The following is a 19,014-nucleotide window of genomic DNA, read 5'->3' on the forward strand; positions in this document are numbered from 1 at the left end:
TGCAAGTCTATGGGAGGGGGCGTGACGACCGCCAGGCCCCCTCCCATAGACTTGTATTGAAAGGGGCGGGCCGTGACATCACGAGGGGCGGAGGCGTGACATAACGATGCTCCGGCCCCTGTACTGCCCATCATTACGTGCAGAGCGAACTCGCTCTGTGCTGTAATGATAGCGCGGTGCCGCAGCGGGGATCCCAGGGGTCCCCAGCAGCGGGACCGCGGCGTACTGACATCTTATCCCCTATCCTTTGGATAGGGGATAAGATGTCTAGGGGCAGAATACCCCTTTAAAGGGTTAAATGTCTAATCATTCAAACAAAATACCTTAAAATAAAATCTATTGACTGTATTGAGAAAAAACATATAAAATACTACCAGGTTTAACTACAGTAGTTCAACAAAGTGTCTCTTAACAGAGCTTCAATCTGCTTAGCAGCAAAACTATCTATCAGTTGAAAATAGTATAATGGCCAAGACAATTCTCAAGACTAGTTATATAATTGTAACACATCTTATTGTACACTTAAAGGAAAAAATTGAACACTTAAAGGAAAAAACCTTGGAACTCCTATGAAAACCCCATTACAAAACATATTAAAAAACCCATTAACTTATTGCCATATTCATAATGTTATCCAATGTGGCATTAAAGTCATGGGGAACCTTTAACCTTTAATGGAAAAAGTTAAATATGAAAATCCATTTCATCCATTCACTTTTAACTCAGGTTTGCCACCCAATCTAATAGACATGTTATCATGCTCTTCTATAGTAACTTACATTGTTGGTGTCATTCAGTGAATCCCCCTCAGATGAGGCTTCTTGATATATATCCTTTAACTGAGGATAATTTATAGGCTGCACAATACTGAAATCTGGTGGCTCTGGGGCTGGAGGTAAGTGAGTTTGGTAACTCTGCCCCTGGGATCCTGGAGGAACCATCCTGACCTCCATGTATTTTAAGGTCCCATCTGTGTTCAGGTACAGAGCTGGCTGATACTGATCTGTGTAGGCTTTGGATTGGGATCCTCCAAGAAGACAACAACTACTGCTGTAGTCATAGCTGTCCTTCCTCAGACATCTCACCAATAGTATCATGAAGGTAACAAGTGACACTAAGCTGATGGCCACCAGGGAAATGATTAAATACAGAGTCATATCTGATGGGGGTTTGGAATTTGTCAGGAAGTCACCAGATTTTGGTCTTTCCACAACAACCTCATCTGCTATACTGACAAGTACAGTCACTGTGGTGGATAATGGAGGATTCCCCTGATCACTGATAGAGATGACAAGTTGTTGCTCCATGTTCTCGGTTTCCTGTAATCCTCGTACAGTTCTCACCTCTCCTGTGTGTTTAGACACTTGAAATGATGAATAATTGATGGGGTCCATGAGAGTAAAGACCAACCAGGCATTGTGACCAGAGTCCAGATCCACTGCCGACAGTTTGATCACCAAATATCCAGCACTTGTAGACTTTGGGATCCTCTCTTGGACAATGAGGTCTTCAGAGTGTTCTGGATACAGCAGAGTGGGGGGATGGTCATTTTTATCCAGAATGAAGATAAAGACAGGAACAGTGGAAGATAACTGTGGAGATCCTGAGTCTTCTACCTTTATGGTGATCTGTAAAACCTGGATCTGCTCATAGTCAAATGAACGCTGAGCGTATATATTCCCATCATTAGAATGAATGTAAACAAAAGAGGATACTGAGGAGCCATCAATATGACTCTCTACTATGGAGTAAACCAGATCAGAATTAACCCCCTCATCTAGGTCAGTAGCAGATACTGTACATAGAAGAGTCCCCGGGTCACTGTTCTCCTTAATGAAAGCATTATAAGTAGACTGTGTGAACACTGGAGCATTATCATTGATATCTGACACCCTGAGGGTGACGCTTGTTTTACTGTATAGAGGAGGATACCCTAAATCTGAGGCTGTCAGCTCTATAGTGTATTGGGGGGTTTCCTCCCTATCCAGATTCCCATCTGTGACCAATGCATAGCGATTTCTGATCTGTTTTATTTTAAAAGGCACATTTGGTGATAAGTCCAGTTTTAGTTCTCCATTTTTCCCAGAATCCTTGTCTTTCACATTAATAAATCCTACAATATCCCCAGATGGAGAATTTTCTGGAACGTCCTTAGTCACAGAGGTAAACATAATTTCAGGGCAATTGTCATTCACATCTTCTATTTCCAGATGAACTATACAATTTCCCTTTAATTTAGGAAATCCTTTGTCTGTAGCTTTAATAGATAATTCATAAAAGCTTTGTTCTTCAAAATCCACCAATCCAGTAATAGAAATTTCCCCATTTTGTTCATTTAAAGAAAAAGCTTCTCTGGCAGATTCAGAGGTGTGATCATCATCAAAAGAAAACTGAATTTCCCCATTTGCTCCATTATCCTGATCTGTTGCGTTCAGTGTTAATATAACAGTTTTCAATGGCAGATTCTCCCTAATACTGATCTTATATACTGACTGATTGAAGACTGGAGGATTATCATTAATATCTAATACAACTATTGTTATTCTGCAGGTCCCTGATCTGGCTGGTTCTCCTCCATCTATAGCTGTGAGAATCAGGTTATGTTCTGCTTTTTCTTCTCTATCTAAAACCTTCTCTAGTATCAGCTGAGGGATGAGCGTTCCATCCTTACGATTCTTCACAGACAATGAGAAATAAGGATTTGTATTCAATGTATACTGACTGACACCATTCACACCAACATCTAAATCCTTTGCAATCTCTAAAGCAAATTGTACACCAGGATTTTCTACTAATTCTGTGACCTCTATAATACGATCCTCAGATGAGAATGTGGGAGGATTATCATTAATATCCAGAATCTCTATTTCTAGAGTAAAAAGCTCCACAGGATTCTCAGCCACAACCTCTAACTGCAGTAAACAGCGGGGACTAGATCCACACAGGCTCTCCCTATCAATCCTCTCCTTCACAACCAACCCTCCATTCCCCTGATTTACACTGAAATATTTTTGGTATTTCTCAGATTTCAGATGTATCCTGCGCTGAGAGATCTCTGCACGTTTTATCCCCAGATCCTGAGCTACATTTCCTACCAATGTCCCCGGCTCAGACTCCTCAACAATAGAATAACGCAGCTGCCCAGAGACCCAGCCCCAGCTACAAAGGAGAAAGGAGCAGACTACTTGCCATTTCCAGCACTGACAAAAGCCTCTGATGTCCATATCTTAGGTGATTGTCTTGATATTTGATGTCATGTAGATCCAGTGTAATCCAATATACATGAGGGTCATGTATTCACAGTTCTACCCCAGGAAAAATCAGTAAATCCAAGGAGAAATAACATCCACAGGGCTCTCATCGGAGCAGCAGCTCTTCTTTGTGTGAGAGAAACGATGGGAGGGTGAATCACTGAGCCAGGGGGAGGAGAGCGCTCAGCTGACATGAGCACATTCAATAGTATTACTGAAATAAAGGACTGGACAAGTCTACCCTCTACTGGACAATAGTGAGAATGCAGCAGAAAAATATTAAAATAAAACTGAATAAAACCAATATAGTTGAGCGTTCACAATGGCCAACCTACAAGCTATATGCGTAATAGAACTAGAATTAAAGAGTAAACTTTAACACAGGCACACACATAGGTTTCTTTAAACAAAACACAACATACCTTAATTCTGTTAAGATGTAGTTAGATAGTATTTATAAATTAATAGCATTTTAAAACTGAGACATAGTCTTGTTGTTTTTTTTTTATATATAATGTCTATTGATCTGTCTATCTATCTATAATATATCAATTTATATTATATAAATATGGTATCTGGTCTACAATAAACCTAAAATGGCCACCATCACCAAAACTATATTTTTTAAAAACAATAGAACCATAGAAAATAAGTATATCTCTAATAATATTTCATTATTTTTTTTCTAGTTTCCTTAAAAAACTGCTCCTATAAAAATGGCCACTAGAGGTCCTCATAAAATGTCCCCCACCTGTTACTATGGCCTTTCCGACGTTAGCAACGTTGGAGGGGGTTTGTTACAGTGTGCCAGCTCAGTAGTAAGGAGATGGCAAGGGGAGGGGATTTGTTACAATGTGCACCTCAGTAGTAAAAAAATATGTCATGAGGTTTGTTACAGTGTGTCGGTCCAGTAGTAAGGAGATGGCATGAGGAAGGGGGTGTTACTGTGTGTTATCAGTGTGTGATCCGAGTAGTACTGAGATTACATGAGTAGTAGGTTTGTTACAGTGTGCACACCAGTTTTAAGGAAATTACGTGGGGAGGAGGTTTGTTACAGTGTGTCACCCCAGTATTAAGGAGATTACATGAAGAGGAAGTTTGTTACAGTGTGTCATCCCAGTAGTAAGAAGATTACATGAGGAGAGAGTTTGTTACAGTGTGTCACCCCATTAGTAAGGAGATTACATGAGGAGGAGGTTTGTTACAGTGTGTCACCCCAGTAGTAATAAGATTACATGAGAAGGTTTGTTACAGTGTGTCACTCCAGTAGTAATTAGATTACATGAGAAGGTTTGTTACAGTGTGTCACCCCAGTAGTAATGAGATTACCATGGCAGCCTCAATATAAATCCAACTCAGTGACTGTCTCACAGTGCTCCTCCCAGTCCTGTCTCCTCCCTCTGCCGCCACCACACCACCATTTTGTGGCACGCTCAGCCTGCGCTGGAGGATAGTTTACTCTGTACTCCATCTTCTCCCGCCAGCCTGGTAGGTCAGAGCTGCCACCAATGTTACTCACAATTCACACACACAGTGCGCTGTGCTGCAGCCTCGGCTGGGTATGCAAGTGACTGCATCCGTCAGTGATCCTGCGAGCCAGGGCCTCTATCTGCACTGCTATTCACATGGGGGTAAGTGCACTGCAGAGCATTGTACCCTAGTGTCTTTTACAGACCATAGGGTGCAATGCTCTGCAGTCTGCACACACCCCCCCCCATGTGTATAGCAGTGTGTGTAGTGTACATTCCTATAAAGGTGGGGGTATGCGCAGAGCATTGCATCAGTCAGTGAGCCAGGGCCTCTGAGTCTGCACATTCACTGCTATTCACATCTGTACATACACTAGAGTGCAATGCTCTGTACATACCCCACCTGTATAGGAATGTACACTACACACACTGTTATACATGGGGAGTATGTATAGAGTATTGCACCCTAGTCTCTGTACATTCCTATGTTAGCGGACGGGATTGGACAAAAAATCATCGAGAGAGGGCTGTAGCACGATTTAAAAACCAGTCCAGTGCAGGGCTCTAGAGTATAAGGAGAACAGCAGGCAAACTCCAGTAATCCTCCTTCCTCTCTGTAACATGTGCAGCATAAAACGAGAGAGGAAAGGGTTACAGAGCAGAGTGCAGTGATTTACTCATGCACAGTGAGGGCAAGAGAGGGACACGCCCCCTGCCTGACAGGAGATGAAAATTCAGTGTGATCTGATTTAAGAAGAAATACAGAAGCTAGACACATAAAAGTTATATGTACCTGATCAGGATAAGGTACTAAGCAACTTATAACTTTTCTTTTTCTGGGATAGGTAATATGTAAAGAATACTATCTTTTTCTTAAAAGGCAATAGTGCCATAGAAGCAGGGCTTTTATTATATCACTGAATCCAAAAACTCAATTTTATTTTTAATAATCTACTATTATAGTAAATATTATTTACCCTAAAAATAAATTCAGTACCTCAGTAGTGCAGGAGTTAGTCTCTAGAATGAATAGTGTCAAGAGAATAGAGGAGGGAATTGACCCCAAGAGAAAGTGTGGCCTAGATTTACTAAAACTGTTAAACAACTAGGGTAAATATAGACTAACAATAAATTATCATAGTGGTACATACTGTTTAGTAAATCTGGCACATCATTAGACTGTCTATTCTAAGTTTTCACTAACTATAAGGTCAAATTCACAAAACAGAATATCCACCTGACATTCTGTGCAAGGCAGGTGCTGATGGTCTGCACTAAAACCACTCGAACATGTGCCATCTTCATAGACATCAATGCATTTCTAAAGGGATTGTGCTAAAAGAATTAGCATGTTTATTCTTTCTATGGAGTCTAAACTTAAATTTCCAAGGAAGATAATATTCTGTTGCATGCAGTATATTAGAAAGGCAGAGCTGATTTCTTCCAAAAACAGTGGCACTCTTGTCCACAAGTTGTGTGTGGTATTGCAGCTCAGTTTTATTGACGAAAATAAAGCCAAGTTTAAATATCACACACAACCTGAGGAAAAGTGTGGTCCTCTTTTTTGGAAGAAATTAGCCCTGTTTTTCTATTGCTTGATAAACCTTTATAAAACCATGGGAGGCTGCTGCTCTCTCATTTCCAAGTATAATTTTTAAGATGGATTCTGCTATAGAAATGGGCTCATAGTTGACTTAAGCTGTGCTAGAATCTTGATTCAGAATTCTGAAGCTATTTTGGTTTAGTAAGTCACATATTAATCCATGCCCCTTTGGTTGTATCCCAGTGTGCGTTTAGGGTTCGGGGGGATAGATATCTCTGATGTATTTTGTAAATCTGTTAAGGTTTTTTTATTTTTTTTATTATACAAAATGTTTAATCAAAAATATATATTTAAAACTAAATATAGTATATGTTTTAGAAAGAGGAATAAACATAATCTGGTTTACCAACAACTTCTCACTAGCAAAGATTCAAGATTCACATAGCAAAAAAATTGACATACAGTACTTTAGACAAAAATATAACTGAAAAATATCATGTGTATATTATCCTTTCTATTACTATTATATACTGTCTAACTGGCAAAGGGGAAGCATATAGATTCTGGGCCTCAAACTAATTCTACAACAAAGGCCAATGACATGCATGCTTTAGTACTGTTCTGCTCCTGTCTAGCACTTAGACCACTAGATTCCCTCATCCAAAAAAAAAAAAACAGAAACCAACTAAAATTCTATGTGTCCACTAAATAATCCTTTTAATCAATTACAGAAAAATATAACAATAAGTCAAACTTGAAGTAAAAGCAATATGTAAAAGCACAATATAGCTTTAAAGTAAACTAGTAAAATGTTATGATACTATATTATAAAGACTTACATTGTTTGGATCATTCAGTGAATCCCCCTCAGATGAGGCTTCTTGATATATATCCTTTAACTGAGGATAATTTATAGGCTGCACAATACTGAAATCTTGTGGCTCTGGGACTGGGGGTAAATGAGTTTGGTAACTCTGCCCCTGGGATCCTGGAGGAACCATCCTGACCTCCATGTATTTTAAGGTCCCGTCTGTGTTCAGGTACAGAGCTGGCTGATACTGATCTGTGTAGGCTTTGGATTGGGATCCTCCAGGAAGACAACAACTACTGCTGTAGTCATAGCTGTCCTTCCTCAGACATCTCACCAATAGTATCATGAAGGTAACAAGTGACACTAAGCTGATGGCCACCAGGGAAATGATTAAATACAGAGTCATATCTGATGGGGGTTTGGAATTTGTCAGGAAGTCACCAGATTTTGGTCTTTCTACTACAACCTCATCTGCTATACTGACAAGTACAGTCACTGTGGTGGATAATGGAGGATTCCCCTGATCACTGATAGAGATGACAAGTTGTTGCTCCATGTTCTCGGTTTCCTGTAATCCTCGTACAGTTCTCACCTCTCCTGTGTGTTTAGACACTTGAAATGATGAATAATTGATGGGGTCAATGAGAGTAAAGACCAACCAGGCATTGTGACCAGAGTCCAGATCCACTGCCGACAGTTTGGTCACCAAATATCCAGCACTTGTAGACTTTGGGATCCTCTCTTGGACAATGAGGTCTTCAGAGTGTTCTGGATACAGCAGAGTGGGGGGATGGTCATTTGTATCCAGAATGAAGATAAAGACGGGAACAGTGGAAGATAACTGCGGAGATCCTGAGTCTTCTACCTTTATGGTGATCTGTAAAACCTGTATCTGCTCATAGTCAAAGGAACGCTGAGCGTATATATTCCCATCATTAGAATGAATGTAAACAAAGGAGGATACAGAGGAGCCGTCAATATGACTCTCTACTATGGAGTAAACCAGATCAGAATTAACCCCCTCATCTAGGTCAGTAGCAGATACTGTACATAGAAGAGTCCCCGGGTCACTGTTCTCCTTAATGAAAGCATTATAAGTAGACTGTGTGAACACTGGAGCATTATCATTGATATCTGACACCCTGAGGGTGACGCTTGTTTTACTGTACAGAGGAGGAGACCCTAAATCTGAGGCTCTCAGCTCTATAGTGTATTGGGGGGTTTCCTCTCTATCCAGATTCCCATCTGTGACCAATGCATAGCGATTTTTAAGAGTTCTCATTTTAAAAGGCACATTTGGTGATAAGTCCAGTTTTATTTCTCCATTTTTCCCAGAATCCTCGTCTTTCACATTAATAAAACCTACAATATCCCCAGATGGTGCGTTTTCTGGAATTTCTTTAGTCACAGAGGTAAATGTAATTTCAGGACGGTTGTCATTCACATCTTCTATTTCCACATGAACTATACAATTTCCCTTTAATTTAGGAAGTCCTTTGTCTGTGGCTTTAATAGATAATTCATAAAAATTCAGATTTTCAAAATCCACCAATCCATTAATAGAAATGTCTCCATTTTGTTCATTTAGAGAAAACATTTCTCTAGCGGATTCAAATGTGTGACCATCAAAGGAAAACTGAATTTCCCCATTTGCTCCGTCATCCTGATCTGTTGCGTTCAGTGTTAATATCACAGTATTCAATGGCAGATTTTCCCTAATACTGATCTTATATACTGACTGATTGAAGACTGGAGGATTATCATTAATATCTAATACAACTATTGTTATTCTGCAGGTCCCTGATCTGGCTGGTTCTCCTCCATCTATAGCTGTGAGAATAAGGTTATGTTCTGCTTTTTCTTCTCTATCTAAAACCTTCTCTAGTATCAGCTGAGGGATGAGCGTTCCATCTTTATGATTCTTCACAGACAATGAGAAATAAGGATTTGTATTCAATGTATACTGATTGACACCATTCACACCAACATCTAAATCCTTTGCAATCTCTAAAGCAAATTGTACACCAGGATTTTCTACTAATTCTGTGACCTCTATAATATGATCATCTGAGGAGAATGTGGGAAAATTATCATTAATATCTAAAATCTCTATTTCTAGAGTAAAAAGCTCCACAGGATTCTCAGCCACAACCTCTAACTGCAGTAAACAGCGGGGACTAGATCCACACAGGCTCTCCCTATCAATCCTCTCCTTCACAACCAACCCTCCATTCCCCTGATTTACACTGAAATATTTTTGGTATTTCTCAGATCTCAGATGTATCCTGCGCTGAGAGATCTCTGCACGTTTTATCCCCAGATCCTGAGCTACATTTCCTACCAATGTCCCCGGCTCAGACTCCTCAACAATAGAATAACGCAGCTGCCCAGAGACCCAGCCCCAGCTACAAAGGAGAAAGGAGCAGACTACTTGCCATTTCCAGCACTGACAAAAGCCTCTGATGTCCATATCTTAGGTGATTGTCTTGATATTTGATGTCATGTAGATCCAGTGTAATCCAATATACATGAGGGTCATGTATTCACAGTTCTACCCCAGGAAAAATCAGTAAATCCAAGGAGAAATAACATCCACAGGGCTCTCATCGGAGCAGCAGCTCTTCTTTGTGTGAGAGAAACGATGGGAGGGTGAATCACTGAGCCAGGGGGAGGAGAGCGCACAGCTGACATGAGCACATTCAATAGTATTACTGAAATAAAGGACAAGTCTACCCTCTACTGGCTAATAGTGAGAATGCAGCAAATAATGACAAAATAAATAAAACGTAATGAAAACACAAATAGACTTGGACAATCGCACCATCGACTGGCTCTGCTACAGGCTATGTGAAAATATATATCTTCAATAAAACAATGAATATAGAGGAAGCTTTGATTATAAACCAAGAAGCACATTTATGGTTTTTTAGAAATCATAATTTAAAATATGTCTGAAAACTGTAATCTATGTTTCCTATCTATATGAAGATTACATATATTTATAGGTTGACTTAAAGGCTAAATCTTCATGGATATAGATGTAATAGAACCTTGTAAATAGTAAAGGAAAATCAAACTAGTCTTTAAAAAATAAATAAATAACATACTTGTCTCTGTATGCAATTTCTTATCATATCATCATAATAGACTGTTATAATGAGGATTCATAATAACTAGTTGAATCATTATCAAGCACTTCTTTTTACAACAATATTTAATGTACTAAAATATTTAGAATAGAGTAACTGCTTTTCCAAAATAATACAGTGGGATTAAGGTAAATTACATGGTAATCATTGGATTACATTAGATTAAAAAAAATATACAAAAATCATTCACAAATGAAAAAAAAAAGATTAAACTGTGCTGGCTTAATATTCTTTAGGGATGTGGAGAAATTTAGAACTTCCAAATCAATAACTTAGTTTGTCCACTTTATCTATATAACACAATATACCTGTAATGTCCGTTTATCATATTTTGTATTTACTGCTTTTTGTTCTGTTCAGACATTGCTTATGTCTGAACAGTTTTGTGTTAATTTTCCCTGAGATGGGAAGAGTTAACCTTCTTTACTTCTGCACTGGGATGATATTTAAGACCTCTTCAGGTGCTGTTCTGTGCTGGTGATTAGACCTGTACTCTGACCATGTCTTGTTTTTGATGCACCTTAGCTATGTTTGTCTTTGCACACATTCTGAGTTTAACCATGGTTATCTGTCCTGTTTGAAATATAGATTCTAGCTTGCTTTGTTTTAGTACATTTGTTGGGTTTAGCATTTTGTTTGTTCGTTTTGCATTTGCTTAGTGTTGCCTTAGTCTGTGTTCACACTGTGTGTTTTGTGAGTCCTTTTTTTACCTTGTTTGATCCTGCAACCCTGAGGATGGAATCCTGTTCTTAGCCTTGTGCTATTCTGTTTATCTCGGAGTGAGTGAGTCTTGTGCCTGTACCCGTGTTTGCTTGTATTTAGGTTTTTGTGTTCTCCTAGGTCAGTATCCTGATCACTCAGTGGAGAAAGCTTGCTGATTAGGAGCCTATTTGGCTTTGGTATTGATGTCCCTCCATTTTTGGAGTGGGGTGTCTAGTGTGTTCCTTGTTCTGAGTCCAGTGTGAACAGTGCTCTTGATTTCCTGACCCGTTTAGTGTTCTAACATTCAGTTAACCTGTTAATCCCCTGAATATCCTAGTTTTGGCTGCTGTATACTTGTTCTCAAATCTAGTCTTGTTCTTATTTTCTTATCTGCCATTAATCTTGATTCCGGTTTCTGAACTGTATGTTAGTATGCTATATCCTGCCTTGTTTGTATTTATATATCTGTTTATTGGTTTTGTTATGTTCCTGACTTGTTTCCCGACATGTACATTTGGTTTGTTTTGTTTGAATCATACACCCATCCACTTTAGCACAGGAAGGGACTGACTCCTTTTGTGGTTTATAGGGAAAGCTTTAGGACTCAATTCTTTCTGCACAACCCCCCCAAAATCACGACAATACCATGTCTCTTTTTCATGGTAATTTGAAAGAAAAACTTTAAATTTAAAGGAGTTATCCACCATAAGATGAATCGAATACTTATCTGCAAGACAGTAATGGGCATGCATAGGAAGGATCCATGCTTGTCTTGGGGCTAAATGTTGCAAGATTATCATAATACTGTGGCTATGTTTTTGTGAACTGAAAATTTCCTGTTGGAGTTCATTCTCATAAACTGCAAATTCCATAATTCCGTGTTTGTAAGTGGGAGTTGACTTTTCTCCCTCCCACAAAGCTACCCACCCACCCATTGAAACATGTCTGTGATCTTTTCCAAGCAATAGACCAGTTTTTTCTGACCAGAGTGCCTCCAGTTGTTGCAAATTCTTGCAGAATGATCAGACACCCAGGGATCGCTCCACCCATTAAAACAAACACAGGCTCCCTATGAACACCTGACTAGTGATGTAATGTCTTAGGCTCCACTGCAACCTGGGAAAACCTGACACAACACTCATTTTATATGTTTTTAAAAATAAACGTTGGAGCAAAAGTCACAGAAGAATAGCTAGATCACTATGAAACACAGGTACAGACACTATATTATGAACTACACTAACTTTACAGCCCCTATAGCATATTCAAATAAGAATACATCCCAGAATACCCCTTTAATTTGTCCATTTATCATTTGGGAACAGGTAGCAAACAAAGATACATATTTTTTTTTTTAGGAATTCTCTGGCAGATGTGCTTTTAGTTTCTATTGTAATCTGTGAAGAACCTCTTTAAATGGACAGATAAGTAGGAAACCGTGCATAAGTATCAAAGTGATATGGTAGAACTATAGTATGTAATATATCCTTTATTCTATTTTTTTCTAAGAATGTTTTTTCAATAATTGTTTTTCTAATGACCTAATGTAATGTTTCTAATGTTAATGCATACCAACATCAAATGTTCTGGTACTTAGTGTTGAATTCTACAACACTCCTAAAGGATTTTTAATAAAAATGTGAAGTAAATTAAGTATTTCTCATAAAGTAAACAGGCAGTGCTATAATAATAGGTTATGTTACTATAACAGTTTAGTATATGAATACCTTAGTTACATCCATTCAGAGATTGACACCAAGAGTCCTAGCCTCCAAATTCCTTAATAATAAGTAAATAGCATAAGTTCAGCAGGATTGTCTTTGCTGGTAGAAACCTGTCTATGGAGAAATCCATGGGCGTTTGATGTCACTGAACTGATACAATGGTTTCTTCTTTGACCCAATTTGAAATAACATGGCTTTCTTCCTCAGGTAGATTGTCTGTCAGAAGTGACATCCGCTGCAATCTGTCTATTAATGCAGGTACTATAGCTCCCAGCATGGAGCAGAGTGTGCTCCATGTTGGGAATAGTAGTACCTGCAGTTGAGGACAGATCACAGCGGATGTCACTCCTGACACCCTATGCGATCGTGCTATCTATTGCAGAGATGTGAGAAAGCCGCCCGCATCTATACATTATACAGAACGATCGCAGCGGGTGTCTGGAGTGACACCCATGGGGTGATCTGTATATAAGAAGAGGTACTCCTACTCCCATCATGGAACAGTCTGTACCATGCTGGGAGTAGTAGTACTACCTAAAAATATGTAAAACCTGTAGGCCCTGAGTCTGCTCCCTTTCTACAACATAGCGGGTCAGGTCTGGCCTCTAACAATGGTCGGCAACCGTGGCTAAAAGCGCGCGGCACTGATCGCGGTGCTGCGCGCTATTAACCCCTTAGATGTGCGGTACAAAGTTGTTTGCAGCGTCTAAAGTGAAAGCAAACTACTCCCGGCTAGCTCAGTGGGCTGTTCGGGACCGCCGCGGCGAAATCCGAACAGCTAGAGCACACAAGGAGGGCCCCTACCTTCCTTCTGTGTGTATGATCGCCGAATGACTGCTCCGTGCCTTAGATCCAGGCATGAGCAATCAAGCGGCAGAATCATTAATCAATGTTATCCTATGGGATAACAATGATCAATGTAGAAGATCAGCGTGTGCAGTGTTATAGCCCCCTATGAGAGCTATAACATTGCAAAAAAAAAAGTGAAAAAAAAGTTAATAAAGATCATTTAACCCCTTCGCCTATTACAAGTTAAAAAATATTCCTTTTCTCATTTAAAAAACTGTGTAAATGAAAAAAAAAAAAAAAATATGGGGTATGGATGCGTGCAGAAATGTCCAAGTCATAAAAATGTATAATTAATTAAACTGCACGGTTAATGGCGTACGCGCAAAAAAATTCCAAAGTCCAAAATAGCGTATTTTTGGTCACTTTTTATATAATGAAAAAATAAATAAAAAGCGATCAAAAAGTCTGATCAATGCAAAAACTTCAGATCTTGTTGCAAAAAATGAGCCCTCATACTGCCACGTATGCAGGAAAAAAAAGTAATAAGGGTCAGAAAATGACAATTTTAAAAGTATTACTTTTTGTGCATGCAGTTATGATTTTTTTCAGAAGTACGACAAACTCAAACCTATATAAGTAGGGTATCATTTTAATCACATGGACGAAGGTGTCATTTTTACTTAAAAATGTACTGCGTAGAAACGGAAGCCCCCAAAAGTTACGAAATTGCGTTTTTTCTTCAATTTTGTCGCACAATGATTTTTTTTCCATTTCACCATTGATTTTTGGGTAAAATGACTGATGTCATTACAAAGTAGAATTGGTGGTACAAAAAATTACCCATCATATGATTTTTAGGTGCAAAATTGAAAGAATTATGATTTTTTAAAGGGGTATTCCGCCCCTAGACATCTTATCCCCTATCCAAAGGATAGGGGATAAGATGTCAGATCGCCGCGGTCCCGCTGCTGGGGACCCCCGGGATCCCCGCTGCGGCACCGCGCTCTCATTACAGCACAGAGCGAGTTCACTCTGCACGTAATGATGGGCGGTACAGCGGCCGGAGCATCGTTACATCATGGCTCCGCCCCTCGTGATGTCACGGCCCGCCCCTTTCAATACAAGTCTATGGGAGGGGGCGTGGCGGTCATCACGCCCCCTACCATAGACTTGCATTAAGGGGACGGGCCGTGATGTCACGCTGCTCCGTCCCCCGTATCGCCCGTCATTACGCACAGAGCGAACTCGCTCTGTGCTGTAATGATAGCGCGGTGCCGCAGTGGGGATCCCGGGGGTCCCCAGCAGTGGGACCACGGCGATCTGACATCTTATCCCCTATCCTTTGGATAGGGGATAAGATGTCTAGGGGCGGAATACCCCTTTAAAGGTAAGGAGGAAAAAACGAAAGTGCAAAAATGGAAATACTCTGAGTCCTTAAGGGGTTAAACACATTATTAAAACACATTTTATTAAAATGTATTCGGATCAAATTGATTTTTCTTTTTTAATTCGGTGAATTGGCCGAATCGAGTTTTTCAAACATTTGCTCATCTATAACTGTTACTATTAAATACTGTCTAATTGAAAAAGGCAAATAGTATAGCTTTTAGGTGTAAACAAAAAAACCTATAAAAAAAGGTCACTGACACAAATATTCCTGCGTTATTATTGTTCCGCACTGTGGGCACTTAATACCTTCATTCTGCGCCAGATTTTGCACCAGAATTAAAAATACCCCGACTAACTCTCCATTTTGCTTAGAAAACCCGAAAAAGGGGCATGGCTGTCGGGAAAAGGGGGCATGGTCTCTCTGAAAAGGGGCGTGTTCCCAACATTTTCACAAAAACCCAACATATTTACTAAGGATTCCACATAAAAATGTGGTGGTTTTCAGCTGAGGAAAACCAGACAGATTGGAGCATGTGTGAAAAAAGGAAAATGTAGGGAAAGTGGAAAATGTAGGGAAACCTTAGTAAATACCGTGGAAAATAAATTGTAGGGAATTAAAACCCACAAAGAAACCTACACAACACTCTTAGTAAATTAGGGCCATTGTGTGTGCCCATTTACTAATAGTTTTCATTAATCACAGAAAGAATATAAAAATAGGTCAAATTTGTAATTAAGGCAACATGAATAGAAACATCATTGCATATCTGTTTCAGATTGAAAAGTAAACTAACAGCAAGTTTTCATACATTAATATAGAAACTTACATTGTTTGTATGATTCAGTGAATCCCCCTCAGATGAGGCTTCTTGATATATATCCTGTAACTGAGGATAATTTATAGGCTGTACAATACTGAAATCTTGTGGCTCTGGGGCTGGGGGTAAATGAGTTTGGTAACTCTGCCCCTGGGATCCTGGAGGAACCATCCTGACCTCCATGTATTTTAAGGTCCCATCTGTGTTCAGGTACAGAGCTGGCTGATACTGATCTGTGTAGGCTTTGGATTGGGATCCACCAAGAAGACAACAACTACTGCTGTAGTCATAGCTGTCCTTCCTCAGACATCTCACCAATAGTATCATGAAGGTAACAAGTGACACTAAGCTGATGGCCACCAGGGAAATTATTAAATACAGAGTCATATCTGATGGGGGTTTGGAATTTGACAGGAAATCACCAGATTTTGGTCTTTCCACCACAACCTCATCTGCTATACTGACAAGTACAGTCACTGTGGTGGATAATGGAGGATTCCCCTGATCACTGATAGAGATGACAAGTTGTTGCTCCATGTTCTCGGTTTCCTGTAATCCTCGTACAGTTCTCACCTCTCCTGTGTGTTTAGACACTTGAAATGATGAATAATTGATGGGGTCAATGAGAGTAAAGACCAACCAGGCATTGTGACCAGAGTCCAGATCCACTGCCGACAGTTTGGTCACCAAATATCCAGCACTTGTAGACTTTGGGATCCTTTCTTGGACAATGAGGTCTTCAGAGTGTTCTGGATACAGCAGAGTGGGGGGATGGTCATTTGTATCCAGAATGAAGATAAAGACAGGAACAGTGGAAGATAACTGCGGAGATCCTGAGTCTTCTACCTTTATGGTGATCTGTAAAACCTGTATCTGCTCATAGTCAAAGGAACGCTGAGCGTATATATTCCCATCATTAGAATGAATGTAAACAAAGGAGGATACAGAGGAGCCATCAATATGACTCTCAACTATGGAGTAAACCAGATCAGAATTAACCCCTTCATCTAGGTCAGTAGCAGATACTGTACATAGAAGGGTCCCCGGGTCACTGTTCTCCTTAATGAAAGCATTATAAGTAGACTGTGTGAACACTGGAGCATTATCATTGATATCTGACACCCTGAGGGTGACGCTTGTTTTACTGTATAGAGGAGGAGACCCTAAATCCGAGGCTGTCAGCTCTATAGTGTATTGGGGGGTTTCCTCTCTATCCAGATTCCCATCTGTGACCAATGCATAGCGATTTCTGATCTGTTTTATTTTAAAAGGCACATTTGGTGATAAGTCCAATTTTATTTCACCATTTTTTCCAGAATCTTCATCTTTCACATTAATAAATCCTACAATATCCCCAGATGGAGGATTTTCTGGAACGTCCTGAATCACAGAGGTAAATGTAATTTCAGGGCGATTGTCATTCACATCTTCTATGTCCACATGAACTATACAATTTCCCTTTAATTTAGGAAATCCTTTGTCTGTAGCTTTAATAGATAATTCATAAAAATTCAGTTTTTCAAAATCTACCAATCCATTAATATTAATTTCCCCATTTTGCTCGTTAAGATCAAATGTTTCTCTAGCAAAATCAGATGTGTGACCATCAAAGGAATATTGAATTTCCCCATTTGCTCCATCATCCTGATCTGTTGCGTTCAGTGTTAATATCACTGTTTTCAATGGCAGATTCTCCCTAATACTGATCTTATATACTGACTGATTGAAGACTGGAGGATTATCATTAATATCTAATACAACTATTGTTATTCTGCAAGTCCCTGATCTGGCTGGTTCTCCTCCATCTATAGCTGTGAGAATCAGGTTATGTTCTGGTTTTTCTTCTCTATCTAAAACCTTCTCTAGTATCAGCTGAGGGATGAGCGTTCCATCCTTACGATTCTTCACAGACAATGAGAAATAAGGATTTGTATTCAATGTATACTGACTGACACCATTCACACCAACATCTAAATCCTTTGCAATCTCTAAAGCAAATTGTGCACCAGAACCTGCAAATATTTCTGTGACCTCAATAATATGATCTTCAGATGAGAAGGTAGGAGAATTATCATTAATATCTAGAATCTCTATTTCTAGAGTAAAAAGCTCCACAGGATTCTCAGCCACAACCTCTAACTGCAGTAAACAGCGGGGACTAGATCCACACAGGCTCTCCCTATCAATCCTCTCCCTCACAACCAACCCTCCATTCCCCTGATTTACACTGAAATATCTTTGGTATTTCTCAGATCTCAGATGTATCCTGCGCTGAGAGATCTCTGCACGTTTTATCCCCAGATCCTGAGCTACATTTCCTACCAATGTCCCCGGCTCAGACTCCTCAACAATAGAATAACGCAGCTGCCCAGAGACCCAGCCCCAGCTACAAAGGAGAAAGGAGCAGACTACTTGCCATTTCCAGCACTGACAAAAGCCTCTGATGTCCATATCTTAGGTGATTGTCTTGATATTTGATGTCATGTAGATCCAGTGTAATCCAATATACATGAGGGTCATGTATTCACAGTTCTACCCCAGGAAAAATCAGTAAATCCAAGGAGAAATAACATCCACAGGGCTCTCATCGGAGCAGCAGCTCTTCTTTGTGTGAGAGAAACGATGGGAGGGTGAATCACTGAGCCAGGGGGAGGAGAGCGCACAGCTGACATGAGCACATTCTATAGTATTACTGAAATAAAGGACAAGTCTACCCTCTACTGGACAATAGTGAGAATGCAGCAAATAATGAAAAAAATAAATAAAGCTGAACAAAAACACACAAATAGATCTTGACTATCGCACCATAGACTCACTCAGCTACAGGCTATGTCTCAGGTCAAATTTGCAATAAAACTATTGATATAGAGGAAACTTTTATTATATATATATATATATATATATATATATTTATGTGTGTGTGTGTGTGTGTGTGTGTGTGTATGTGTGTGTGTGTGTGTGTGTCAGTGTGTGTGTGTGTGTTTGTTTTTGTTTTATTTTTTTAAACCACAATGTAATCATTTCTGAAAACTGTGTTATCTGTCTACATTACCTGTCAGTATAGATATAAAAATAAATTCAATGTTGACTTACAGATCACATCTTCTTGGGTACGCATTCAGTAGTGCCTTATTATTAGTAAAGGAAAATCAAACTAGTCGTTAAAAGAAGAGTACCTCATACCTGTCTCTATACAAAATTTTCCTTATCTTAACTGTCATAATAGACTGTTACAATAAAGAATAAATATAAATAGTTGAATACAGCCTGTTTACAACTAAACTATGACAATCATTATCAAGCACTTCTTTTTCCAACAACATTTATTAGGAACTAAAATATTTAGAATAGAGTAACTGGTTTTCCAAA

The 19,014-nt window shown here is 39.4% G+C and overlaps 1 protein-coding gene across 34 annotated transcripts in view; it reads right to left on the reverse strand.

The window, feature by feature from the left end:
* The window catches only part of LOC130267390 (protocadherin gamma-C5-like), a 571,493-nt gene that overhangs the window by 219,456 nt on the left and 333,023 nt on the right, over positions 1-19,014 (reverse strand). The window contains exon 1 of one of the 34 annotated variants that reach the window (XM_056517098.1): positions 15,655-18,240. The exons of 32 other annotated variants lie outside the window; for them this stretch is intronic. In XM_056517098.1, the coding sequence (XP_056373073.1) occupies positions 15,655-18,096 (2,442 nt within the window). In that variant the 5' untranslated portion in view covers positions 18,097-18,240. Of the gene's footprint in view, positions 1-779; positions 3,369-15,654; positions 18,241-19,014 lie in introns of those variants that run through there. One more of the 34 variants, XM_056517092.1, reaches the window with a different exon arrangement.

This window comes from Hyla sarda, chromosome 4 (assembly GCF_029499605.1).
Source record: "Hyla sarda isolate aHylSar1 chromosome 4, aHylSar1.hap1, whole genome shotgun sequence".
Taxonomy (NCBI): Eukaryota; Metazoa; Chordata; class Amphibia; order Anura; family Hylidae; genus Hyla; species Hyla sarda.